We start from the raw sequence: 12,569 nt of genomic DNA, 5'->3' as shown, positions 1-12,569 counted from the left end.
TACCTCACTGTTAAAACATATTGCAAATGTTGTCTCACTTTTGCAAAGTCTTTGTGCATTTGCCATATGGTTAACTGGGCATTCACCATCACCAATTTGTCATGCTATAAAAAATCATGCAGGAATGCCAAATTGACTGAACCGATGAACTCGGGATGGCTGGGCAGTTATTCTGGTACCTCTCCATCGCTCGTTTGAGTTGATTTCAGAATGTCGCTTTTGGTGATGGTACCTCACTGTTAAAACATATTGCAAATGTTGTCTCACTTTTGCAAAGTCACTGTGCATTTGCCATATGGTTAACTGGGCATTCACCATCACCAATTTGTCATGCTATAAAAATCATGCAGGAATGCCAAATTGACTGGCCCGATGAACTCGGGATGGCTGGGCAGTGATTCTGGAACCTCTCCATCGCTCGTTTGGCTTGATTTCAGAATGTCGCTTTTGGTGATGGTACCTCACCGCTTAAACATATTGCTAATGGACAAGAGTCACATGCAAGTCACCGTCCATCAGTCAATTTGATATCATTCAAAGCTAACTATTGGAGGCACTGTCAGTCTCTACGCACCCCAATGATACGTCCCTCCATCCATGTTGTGTATCTGTGTGATTTAGTTTTCCTTTGAATTTTTATGGGAAAAATGACTGATTTACAGTTCATGGGGGTTGCCTAATCATATATATGAAGTTTTGGAAAGATCTGATATTTTTAACCCCTCCAAACAGCCCATGAGACACCAATTATGGCACTTCCGGTTGGCACAGGAAGCTGTAACTCAACATACATCCTCATTGGGGTATTCCATTAGAGAATCCTGAGTTTTAAGTCTTTACCATGAAAACTGACTGATTTACACAGGGTTCAATGCACTATGTCCATCAAATTGCACACTTTTAGGGAGATTTGAACCACTTCCGGTTGGTCCAGGAAGCTTAGAATCGACACAGGTAGACCTTATAGTGGTCTGATGGACTGGTACCGAAGACAGGTTCATACAACATTCATAACCCATATAGACTCCAGGTTGTATTTAGTGGAGCAGCCAATGTATGCCTATGGGGAGAGAAGTCAATGAACACTGTTTTTATGTAAACACCTTCTTTTGACTGTGAAGGGTTAATGTCACACGGTCAAGGATAGGCTTGGACAGATCAGGAGGACCTTAGGAACAGTCCTGTGGTTGAATTGTCTTTCTAAACCTAACGGTTCCGCCGCTGTCACCCAAAATCAAATGACGTACTGGTGCAGGCTTCATATTGGGCCTATTTTTCTCATGGTCGCTGCGCTCAGACCGAGCGAGCTACGGTCAAGCGGGGCACCTCGTTGGACTCGGCACAGTCTGGACACTATGGTCATGCCATTGTTTGTGTTGATTTCAGAATGTCCATTTGGTCATGTTTTCTCACTTTTGCAAAGTCCATATAACCCATATAGACTCCAGGTTGTATTTAGGGGAGCAGGCAATGTATTCCTATGGGGAGAGAAGTCAATGCACACTGTTTTTTTGTAAACACCTTCTTTTAACTGTGAAAGGTTAATGCCACACAGTCAAGGTTAGGCTTGCACAGATCGGGAGGACCTTAGGAACAGTCCTGTGTTTGAATTGTCCTTCTAAACCTAACGGTTCCGCCGCTGTCACCCAAAATCCAATGACATTGTGGTGCAGGCATCATTGTGGGCCTATTTTTCTCATGGTCGCTGCGCTCAGACCGAGCGAGCTACGGTCAAGCGGGGCACCTCGTTGGACTCGGCACAGTCTGGACACTATGGTCATGCCATTGTTTGTGTTGATTTCAGAATGTCCATTTGGTCATGTTTTCACACTTTTGCAAAGTCACTGTGCATTTGCCATATGGTTAACTGGGCAGTCACCATCACCAATTTGTCATGCTATAAAAATCATGCAGGAATGCCAAATTGACTGGCCCGATGACCTCGGGATGGCTGGGCAGTGATTCTGGTACCTCTCCATCGCTCGTTTGGGTTGATTTCAGAATGTCGCTTTTGGTGATGGTACCTCACTGTTAAAACATATTGCAAATGTTCCTTACTTTTGCAAAGTCACTGAAAATTCGTGCAGGAATGCCAAATTGACTGGCCCGATGAACTCGGGATGGCTCGGCAGTGATTCTGGTACCTCTCCATCGCTCGTTTGAGTTGATTTCAGAATGTCGCTTTTGGTGATGATACCTCACTGTTAAAACATATTGCAAATGTTCCTTACTTTTGCAAAGTCACTGAAAATTCGTGCAGGAATGCCAAATTGACTGGCCCGATGAACTCGGGATGGCTCGGCAGTGATTCTGGTACCTCTCCATCGCTCATTAGGGTTGATTTCAGAATGTCCATTTGGTAATGTTTTCTCACTCTTTCAAAGTCACTGTGCATTTGCCATATGGTTAACTGGGCAGTCACCATCACCAATTTGTCATGCCATAAAAATCATGCAGGAATGCCAAATTGACTGGCCCGATGACATAGGGATGGCTGGGCAGTGATACTGGTACCTCTCCATCGCTCGTTTGGGTTGATTTCAGAATGTCGCTTTTGGTGATGGTACCTCACCGCTTAAACATATTGCTAATGGACAAGAGTCACCTGCAAGTCACCATCCATCAGTCAATTTGATATCATTCTGACACCAAACTGATACAAACTGACACCAAACCCACTTTTCCCAACTCATTTAGGAGCCAAGTATAACATACTTCAGAGCTGGCCCAAAATTCACAAGGCCTTCGGTACAAAACATTAAAAAACCATAAAACACATAGTTACTTTCTAGCTGCGGGGCCAGTTCGGACATTATGTGTAGTCCTATGTGAGGCGACCCCGAATCCCGAGTTTCGGCTCGATAGGTCATTTGGTGTCCGAGTAAAAGCCTAATTGGTGCTGAAAATCCACTTTTTTCCATGCCTTGCTACGGGGTCCTTGAATGAGCTATCGGACCGAGATGTTGGGTTCTGTCTCTATGGGCCGAGACGGTCACAATGCACCTAGTCTTGTGTCTCTGGGACATTTCTAAATGTCGCCATTTTCGTAATGGTCAAAATGAATTGAAGTCATTGCAAATGTTCGACGCTGTTTCTCGGTCCGAGAACCTCCTAGAGCGCCGTAACTCACCACGCACTATCTACCTGAGGTCTAGAACAGGATTCTAAAGTTTGAACTCTAGGTCTGACGGTTCTTTTTTAGCTCGAACAAAGCTAACTATTGGAGGCAATGTCAGTCTCTACACACCCCAATACGTCCCTCCATCCAAGTTGTGTATCTGTGTGATTTATTTTTCCTTTGAATTTTTATGGGAAAAATGACTGATTTACAGTTCATGGGGGTTGTCTAATCACACATATGAAGTTTTGGACAGATCTGATTTTTTTAACCCTTCCAAACAGCCCCTGAGACACCAATTATGGCACTTCCGGTTGGCACAGGAAGCTATAAATACACACATGTCTTGACTGACATAGAAACCTACGGAATCCTGAGTTTTAAGTCTTTAAGTTGAGAATTGACTGATCTACACAGGGTTGAATAATGCAGAGGCCTTTTCACCTTTCGATGTGATGTACATCCAAATACCTTTTGGGTCAATTTAACCACTTCCGGTTGCTCCAGGAAGCTTAGAATCGACACAGGTAGACCTCATAGTGGTCTGATGGAATGTCATAGAAGACAGGTTCATACAGCATTCATAACCCATAAAGACCCCAGGTTGTATTTAGGGGAGCAGGCAATGTATTCCTATGGGGAGAGAAGTCAATGCACACTGTTTTTATGTAAACACCTTCTTTTAACTGTGAAAGGTTAATGCCACACAGTCAAGGTTAGGCTTGCACAGATCGGGAGGACCTTAGGAACAGTCCTGTGTTTGAATTGTCCTTCTAAACCTAACGGTTCCGCCGCTGTCACCCAAAATCAAATGACATTGTGGTGCAGGCATCATTGTGGGCCTATTTTTCTCATGGTCGCTGCGCTCAGACCCGAGCGAGCTACGGTCAAGCGGGGCACCTCGTTGGACTCGGCACGGCCTTGGGATTATGTTTATGCCATTGCCTGCTCTCTGTGTCTTTAAACACCACGCTTTGTCACTCCATCCTTGCTGTGTGTGTGTGTGAGAGCTTTTCTTTGACATCTGTTGGGAAAAATGACTGATTTACAGTTCATGGGGGTTGTCTAATCACACATATGAAGTTTTGGACAGATCTGATTTTTTTAACCCTTCCAAACAGCCCCTGAGACACCAATTATGGCACTTCCGGTTGGCACAGGAAGCTATAAATAAACTCATATCCTCATTGGGGTATGCCTTTACAGAATCCTGAGTTTTAAGTCTTTACATTAAGAACTGAGTTATTTACGGAGGGTTTAGTGAGTGTGTGTTATTTCAGAAAATCATAGAAAATCACAGAAATGTCGCAGAGCTCCGCAGCACATTTTAAAAATATTCGTATGAACACCCTGCAACTGGATCTGTAACCGTTGAAAAAAACCCCACCTATATCTGAACATCACGATCTGGTCACCGTACGATTTCTCTTAAATGACGATAGATAAATGGCCGATTTTTTTTTATTGACACGGGAGGCTCCTTGACTTTGACGTGAAGTGAAAAAATCTTTTCTCTATTTTCATTTTGGACCTTTAATCCCAGAAATATGGCCATAACTCAAAAACCGTTGAGGCCTAGACGCCATCTTGTTCGGGGCCATCTTCCCATAATGCCAAACCTACGCTCACCAAGTTTCGGCTTCGAAATATTTTCAGTTTTCGAGATATGGCACGTCGTGATTCGGGATGTTTTGTCCAATAGCAATATGATTGCTTATGCCCTCTTGTGGGATATTCCGGCATAGCGCAAAAATGGGCCAAAATTTGTTTATTTTATTAAACGAAAACCGAATGTCCGACAAAGTTCATTTGATGACTTCCCGGTAGGTCTGGCCCTGCCGCTCGGCCCGACGCCGTCCCCGAATTTTTAAAATGTTTTCGGACGTCTAGTAAGGGACCGTACAGTTCCAATAGGGACTTTCTCACTAACCATACGGTGATTGTCAAAATGTTCCCTTAGGGTATGAAAGGGAAGAGAGGAGGGTTGAGGAGGCAGAATCAGGAGATAGGTTGGAGAAGGTTTGAGCAGAGGGAAGAGATGATAGGATGGAAGAGGAGAGAGTAGCGGGGGAGAGAGAGCGAAGGTTGGGACAGCGCGATAACATCCGAGTAGGGGCAGTGTGGGAAGTGTTGGATGAGAGCGAGAGGGAAAAGGATACAAGGTAGTGGTCGGAGACATGGAGGGGAGTTGCAATGAGGTTAGTGGAAGAACAGCATCTAGTAAAGATGAGGTCGAGCGTATTGCCTGCCTTGTGAGTAGGGGGGGAAGGTAAGAGGGTGAGGTCAAAAGAGGAGAGGAGTGGAAAGAAGGAGGCAGAGAGGAATGAGTCAAAGGTAGACATGGGGAGGTTAAAGTCGCCCAGGACTGTGAGAGGTGAGCCGTCCTCAGGAAAGGAGCTTATCAAGGCATCAAGCTCATTGATGAACTCTCCGAGGGAACCTGGAGGGCGATAAATGATAAGGATGTTAAGCTTGAAAGGGCTGGTAACTGTGACAGCATGGAATTCAAAGGAGGCGATAGACAGATGGGTAAGGGGAGAAAGAGAGAATGACCACTTGGGAGAGATGAGGATCCCGGTGCCACCACCCCGCTGACCAGAAGCTCTCGGGGTGTGCGAGAACACGTGGGCGGACGAAGAGAGAGCAGTAGGAGTAGCAGTGTTATCTGTGGTGATCCATGTTTCCGTCAGTGCCAAGAAGTCGAGGGACTGGAGGGAGGCATAGGCTGAGATGAACTCTGCCTTGTTGGCCGCAGATCGGCAGTTCCAGAGGCTACCGGAGACCTGGAACTCCACGTGGGTCGTGCGCGCTGGGACCACCAGATTAGGGTGGCCGCGGCCACGCGGTGTGGAGCGTTTGTATGGTCTGTGCAGAGAGGAGAGAACAGGGATAGATAGACACATAGTTGACAGGCTACAGAAGAGGCTACGCTAATGCAAAGGAGATTGGAATGACAAGTGGACTACACGTCTCGAATGTTCAGAAAGTTAAGCTTACGTAGCAAGAATCTTATTGACTAAAATGATTGAAATGATACAGTACTGCTGGAGTAGGCTAGCTGGCAGTGGCTGCGTTGTTGACTTTGTAGGCTAGCTGGCAGTGGCTGCGTTGTTGACACTACACTAATCAAGTCGTTCCGTTGAGTGTAATAGTTTCTACAGTGCTGCTATTCGGGGGCTAGCTGGCTAGCTAGCAGTGTTGATTACGTTACGTTACGTTAAAAGAACGACAATAGCTGGCTAGCTAACCTAGAAAATCGCTCTAGACTACACAATTGTCTTTGATACAAAGACGGCTATGTAGCTAGCTAGCTACGATCAAACAAATCAAACCGTTGTACTGTAATGAAGTGAAATGAAAATGTGATACTACCTGTGGAGCGAAGCGGAATGTTGACCGGGTTGTTGACGTTCTATTCGGTAGACGTTGGCTAGCTGTTGGCTAGCTAGCTAGCAGTATCTCCTACGTTAAGGACGACAAATAGCTGGCTAGCTAACCTCGGTAAATTAAGATAATCACTCTAAGTCTACACACTCTAAACTACACAATTATCTTGGATACGAAGACAGCAAAGACAACTATGTAGCTAGCTAATACTACACTAATCAAGTCGTTCAGTTGAGTGTAATAGTTACTACAGTGCTGGTATTCGGTAGACGGTGGACGTTAGCTAGCTGCTGGGCAGATAGCAGTGTAGACTACGTTAGGACGATGAAATACGATAATTACGCAATTATCTTTGATACAAAGACGGCTATGTTGCTAGCTAAGAAGAAATTGCTAAGGTTAGACAAATCAAACCGTTGTATTATAATGAAATGTAATCCTACTTCCTGGGACTGTGTGGTGATCAGACCTCCAGGCCTTTTAACAAGAACCATCACAGACGTGTTTGAGGAATTTAAAATAGTCCCTAACTCTGTCATTGTAAAGGTATTTTCCCCGACCCCTGACTCCCTCCTTGACCTTTCCGAAATTTGTGTTTTTAATTTAACCCAAAAAATGGTTGAAAGGGAATTTTCGTTAAAAATATGTTTTTCCTCCTTCCCCTCCGTCTCACGACAGTTGTCTGCCCAGTCGATAGTCTAATTATCCAGGTTAACCTTTAACTCTTTTTTACTTATATTTACTATTATAGAACAGATATGTGTATTTATACTACCACAGTACCCTCTGATATGTGTATTTATTCTACCACAGTACCCTCTGATATGTGTATTTATACTACCACAGTACCCTCTGATATGTGTATTTATACTACCACACTACCCTCTGATATGTGTATTTATACTACCACAGTACCCTCTGATATGTGTATTTATTCTACCACAGTACCCTCATATGTGTATTTATACTACCACAGTACACAACCCTCTGATGTGTGTATTTATACTACCACAGTACCTTCTGATATGTGTATTTATACTACCACAGTACCCTCTGATGTGTGTATTTATACTACCACAGTACCCTCATATGTGTATTTATACTACCACAGTACCTTCTGATATGTGTATTTAAACCACCACAGTACCCTCTGATGTGTGTATTTATACTACCACAGTACCCTCTGATATGTGTATTTATACTACCACAGTACACAACCCTCTGATGTGTGTATTTATACTACCACAGTACCTTCTGATATGTGTATTTATACTACCACAGTACCCTCTGATGTGTGTATTTATACTACCACAGTACCCTCATATGTGTATTTATACTACCACAGTACCTTCTGATATGTGTATTTATACTACCACAGTACCCTCTGATGTGTGTATTTATACTACCACAGTACCCTCTGATATGTGTATTTATTCTACCACAGTACCCTCTGATATGTGTATTTATACTACCACAGTACCCTCTGATATGTGTATTTATTCTACCACAGTACCCTCTGATATGTGTATTTATACTACCACAGTACCCTCTGATATGTGTATTTATACTACCACAGTACACAACCCTCTGATGTGTGTATTTATACTACCACAGTACCTTCTGATATGTGTATTTATACTACCACAGTACCCTCTGATGTGTGTATTTATACTACCACAGTACCCTCATATGTGTATTTATACTACCACAGTACCTTCTGATATGTGTATTTATACTACCACAGTACCCTCTGATGTGTGTATTTATACTACCACAGTACCCTCATATGTGTATTTATACTACCACAGTACCTTCTGATATGTGTATTTATACTACCACAGTACCCTCTGATGTGTGTATTTATACTACCACAGTACCCTCTGATATGTGTATTTATACTACCACAGTACCCTCTGATATGTGTATTTATACTACCACAGTACCCTCTGATATGTGTATTTATACTACCACAGTACCCTCTGATATGTGTATTTAAACCACCACAGTACCCACTGATATGTGTATTTATTCTACCACAGTACCCTCTGATATGTGTATTTATACTACCACAGTACCCTCTGATATGTGTATTTATACTACCACAGTACCCTCTGATATGTGTATTTATACTACCACAGTACCCACTGATATGTGTATTTATTCTACCACAGTACCCTCTGATATGTGTATTTATACTACCACAGTACCCTCTGATATGTGTATTTATGCTACCACAGTACCCTCTGATGTGTGTATTTATACTACCACAGTACCCTCTGATATGTGTATTTATACTACCACAGTACCCTCTCACATGAAGTAAAATTGTAATTAAGTAGAACTGTGTGACCTGCTTCAGCTCTTTAACATTTGTATGTAGGTGAAGAAGTTAAATGTTTTACTTAAGCGAAGCAGTCAGTCCTCCGTTTCATTCAGTAGGACACATCCTCCTCCATTTCATTCAGTAGGACACATCTTCCTCCATTTCATTCAGTAGGACACATCTTCCTCCATTTCATTCAGTAGGACACATCTTCCTCCGTTTCATTCAGTTGGACAAATCTTCCTCTGTTTCATTTAGTTGGACACATCTTCCCCCATTTCATTCAGTAGGCCACATCTTCCTCCGTTTCATTCAGTTGGACACATCTTCCTCTGTTTCATTCAGTAGGACACATCTTCCTCTGTTTCATTCAGTAGGACACATCTTCCTCCGTTTCATTCAGTAGGACACATCTTCCTCTGTTTCATTCAGTAGGACACATCTTCCTCTGTTTCATTCAGTAGGACACATCTTCCTCCGTTTCATTCAGTAGGACACATCTTCCTCTGTTTCATTCAGTAGGACACATCTTCCTCCGTTTCATTCAGTTGGACACATCTTCCTCCGTTTCATTCAGTTCGACACATCTTCCTCTGTTTCATTTAGTTGGACACATCTTCCCCCATTTCATTCAGTAGGACACATCTTCCTCCATTTCATTCAGTAGGACACATCTTCCTCTGTTTCATTCAGTTGGCCACATCTTCCTCCGTTTCATTCAGTTGGACACATCTTCCCCCATTTCATTCAGTAGGACACATCTTCCTCCATTTCATTCAGTTGGACACATCTTCCTCTGTTTCATTCAGTAGGGCACGTCTTCCTCCATTTCATTCAGTTGTAGCAACCGTTTTTGAGTCAGGGTCGCTAAGCCTTGTGGGATATTAATGAATGTGAACTCAGCAACCGTAATTCCAGAACAGTCCCACTGTGGTAATAGTGTGATGTGTATCTTCTGACAGACTCTATGCTGAGAAAAGTCATGTTTTTATCCTAAAACGTTTTTCTACCAGAACCAAAGTGTGGATGCAGTCACTATTTAGAGCAGTCTAATCTCATTAACCCAGAACTATAATCTTGTGTGATTTAAGTTCTGGGTCCATACGTGTTAGAAACTACAGTAGGTGAGTCACATGTTATTTGTTACTGCACTTTCCATTGAAACGAACAGAGGTGTTTATGCAAGTCAACCCTTTCTGTCTTGACATCTGAAGGAGGAGTCTCTGAAAACCTATTTAAATCAGTCTGTCCTGACTCAGCTCAACAGTCTCCAGTCTACCAACTGGTCTCTGTAATAACTATTTAAATCAGTCTGTCCTGACTCAGCTCAACAGTCTCCAGTCTACCAACTGGTCTCTGTAATAACTATTTAAATCAGTCTGTCCTGACTCAGCTCAACAGTCTCCAGTCTACCAACTGGTCTCTGTAACTTCATCTTTGTCTCTGTGGTGTGCAGTCTTCAGGTGATGATGGGGGTATTGAATCATCTCTCTACTCTCCTCCTCCTCTCTCTCCTTCCTCCTGCTCTCTCTCATGTAGTGGAGAACTTCAGTGTTGTTCCACAGTGCAAGACGTTCTTCCTGGAGGGGACAACTCCAAATCTCCCAGGTATTTTGGTTGGTGGGACAGTCCAGAACCAGAACCGCTACAAGCCGATCTGCCAGTTGTACAAAACAATCTACAGGTTTGCAACTCTCTACGACACGACCAACAAGATCCCTGTGTTCTCAGCCTACACCTTCTCTGGTACTGGGGGCAGGAGACAAAGTCAGTCCTGGAAGATAGAGCCTCAGGTAGTTCTAATCTCTATTCATTCAACATTTGTATTTGTTTACTGGTATACTGTATATTACAGACAGTTATGTTACCAAGTCAGTCAGTCAGTCATACAGTATATTTGAGACACGAATGTGTTGCATCCACTTTCAGCTTAAGTCTAGATTGTTAAATTGTGAACTTGTTAATGACTTAATGTATAAAGTTGTTATAGTTTTAATGTATAAACTTGTTACAGAGTTTTAATGTATAAACTTGTGAACTTGTTAAAGAGTTTTAATGTCTGACTGATGTTTCTGATGTTTCTGCAGCTTGAAAGTATAGATGTAGAAGAGATGACAACCCAACATGGGGCGAGGGTCATCCATCAAGCTGTGGACGCAGACTACAATGCAAGAATAAGTAGCATGGATCTGGACAGAGGTCACTTTTTCCCATGTTCGCACGCACCTGATGATGATACCATGGCTTCCACTTTCACCCTGACAAACGCCGTTCCCCAGGAACGTGGCTTCAACCGAGGCAGATGGAAGACAATGGAGTGCAGAGTTAGAACGGCTCTTGAGCTTAACTGTAAGGATAACAACAACAAGATAAAAGCCTATGTGGTGACTGGAGCCGTGCCCAGCAGCAGCAACAAACTGAACAACAGAGTGAACATCCCAGATCTCATGTGGACAGCCTTCTGCTGTTACAACAACAACCTGAATCAGTGGGTGGCCCAAGCACACTGGGGTGAGAACCAAAAGGAGGACAAGGGGAAAACATTGAAACCGGAAACCTTGGAAGCACTCGAAGGCAAGTTGAACCAAATCTACAATGTCGGAGTCAAGGTGTTTGACAATAAATGTCCGAGAAAGTTTGTATTAGAGGACAAGACAGGGAGGAACTTAGAGGCTGTAGAAGAGGTTGAGCCGGGGAAAAAGAGGGTCAGGGAAGGGAGTGGAGAGGGGAACATAAAGATGGCAAGAGTATCAGGGGAGTTAAAGGATTGTGATGACGAGGATGGATGTGATTGTGACTGTGATGAAAAGTGATGAGTTTTGTCCAGTGGTAATTCCCACAACTATTAAGTACACATTCCCAAAGGTACAAGGGTTATAAGGGTTTAATGGTTAGTCGCTTTGGACAAAAGCGTCTGCTAAATGGGATATATTATTATTATTATTATTATAAGGGTTAAGTAATAAGGGTTATAAGGGTTAAGTTATACTGGTTATAAGGGTTTAATGGCTATAAGGGTTTAATGGCTATTAGGGTTTAATGGCTATAAGGGTTATAAGGGTTTAATGGCTATAAGGGTTTAATGGCTATAAGGGTTTAATGGCTATTAGGGTTTAATGGCTATAAGGGTTTAATGGTTATAAGGGTTTAATGGCTATAAGGGTTTAATGGCTATAAGGGTTTAATGGCTATAAGGGTTTAATGGCTATAAGGGTTTAATGGTTATAAGGGTTTAATGACTATAAGGGTTTAATGGCTATAAGGGTTATAATGGGTTTAATGGCTATAAGGGTTTAATGGCTATAAGGTATTAATGGCTATAATGGCTATTTTAATGGCTATAAGGGTTTAATGGTTATAAGGGTTTAATGGCTATAAGGGTTAAGTTCTAATGGTTATAAGGGTTTTATGGATATAAGGGTTTAATAAGGGTGGCAATAAGGGTTATAAGGGTTAAGTTATAATGGTTATAAGGGTTTAATGGCTATAAGGGTTTAATGGCTATAAGGTGTTTAATGGCTATAAGGGTTTAATGGCTATAAGGGTTTAATGGCTATAAGGGTTATAAGGGTTAAGTTATAATGGTTATAAGGGTTTAATGGCTATAAGGGTTTAATGGCTATAAGGGTTTAATGGCTATAAGGGTTTAATGGCTATAAGGGTTTAATGGCTATAAGGGTTATAAGGGTTAAGTTATAATGGTTATAAGGGTTTAATGGCTATAAGGGTTATAAGGGTTAA

The 12,569-nt window shown here is 42.5% G+C and overlaps 1 protein-coding gene across 1 annotated transcript; it reads left to right on the top strand.

Annotated features, from left to right (window-relative positions):
- Positions 1-10,062: 10,062 nt before the first annotated feature.
- On the top strand, positions 10,063-12,086 carry LOC135510147 (endonuclease domain-containing 1 protein-like). Its single transcript, XM_064930930.1, has 2 exons — positions 10,063-10,621; positions 10,916-12,086. Exons 1-2 carry the CDS (start codon positions 10,295-10,297, stop codon positions 11,639-11,641), a joined length of 1,053 nt encoding a protein of 350 aa, XP_064787002.1. The 5' UTR covers positions 10,063-10,294; the 3' UTR covers positions 11,642-12,086.
- The last annotated feature ends 483 nt before the right edge of the window (positions 12,087-12,569 follow it).

This window comes from Oncorhynchus masou, chromosome 23 (assembly GCF_036934945.1).
Source record: "Oncorhynchus masou masou isolate Uvic2021 chromosome 23, UVic_Omas_1.1, whole genome shotgun sequence".
NCBI lineage: Eukaryota > Metazoa > Chordata > Actinopteri > Salmoniformes > Salmonidae > Oncorhynchus > Oncorhynchus masou.
Note: the sequence above shows the minus strand (reverse complement) of the source record. Positions and strands in the feature narration are given on the sequence as shown.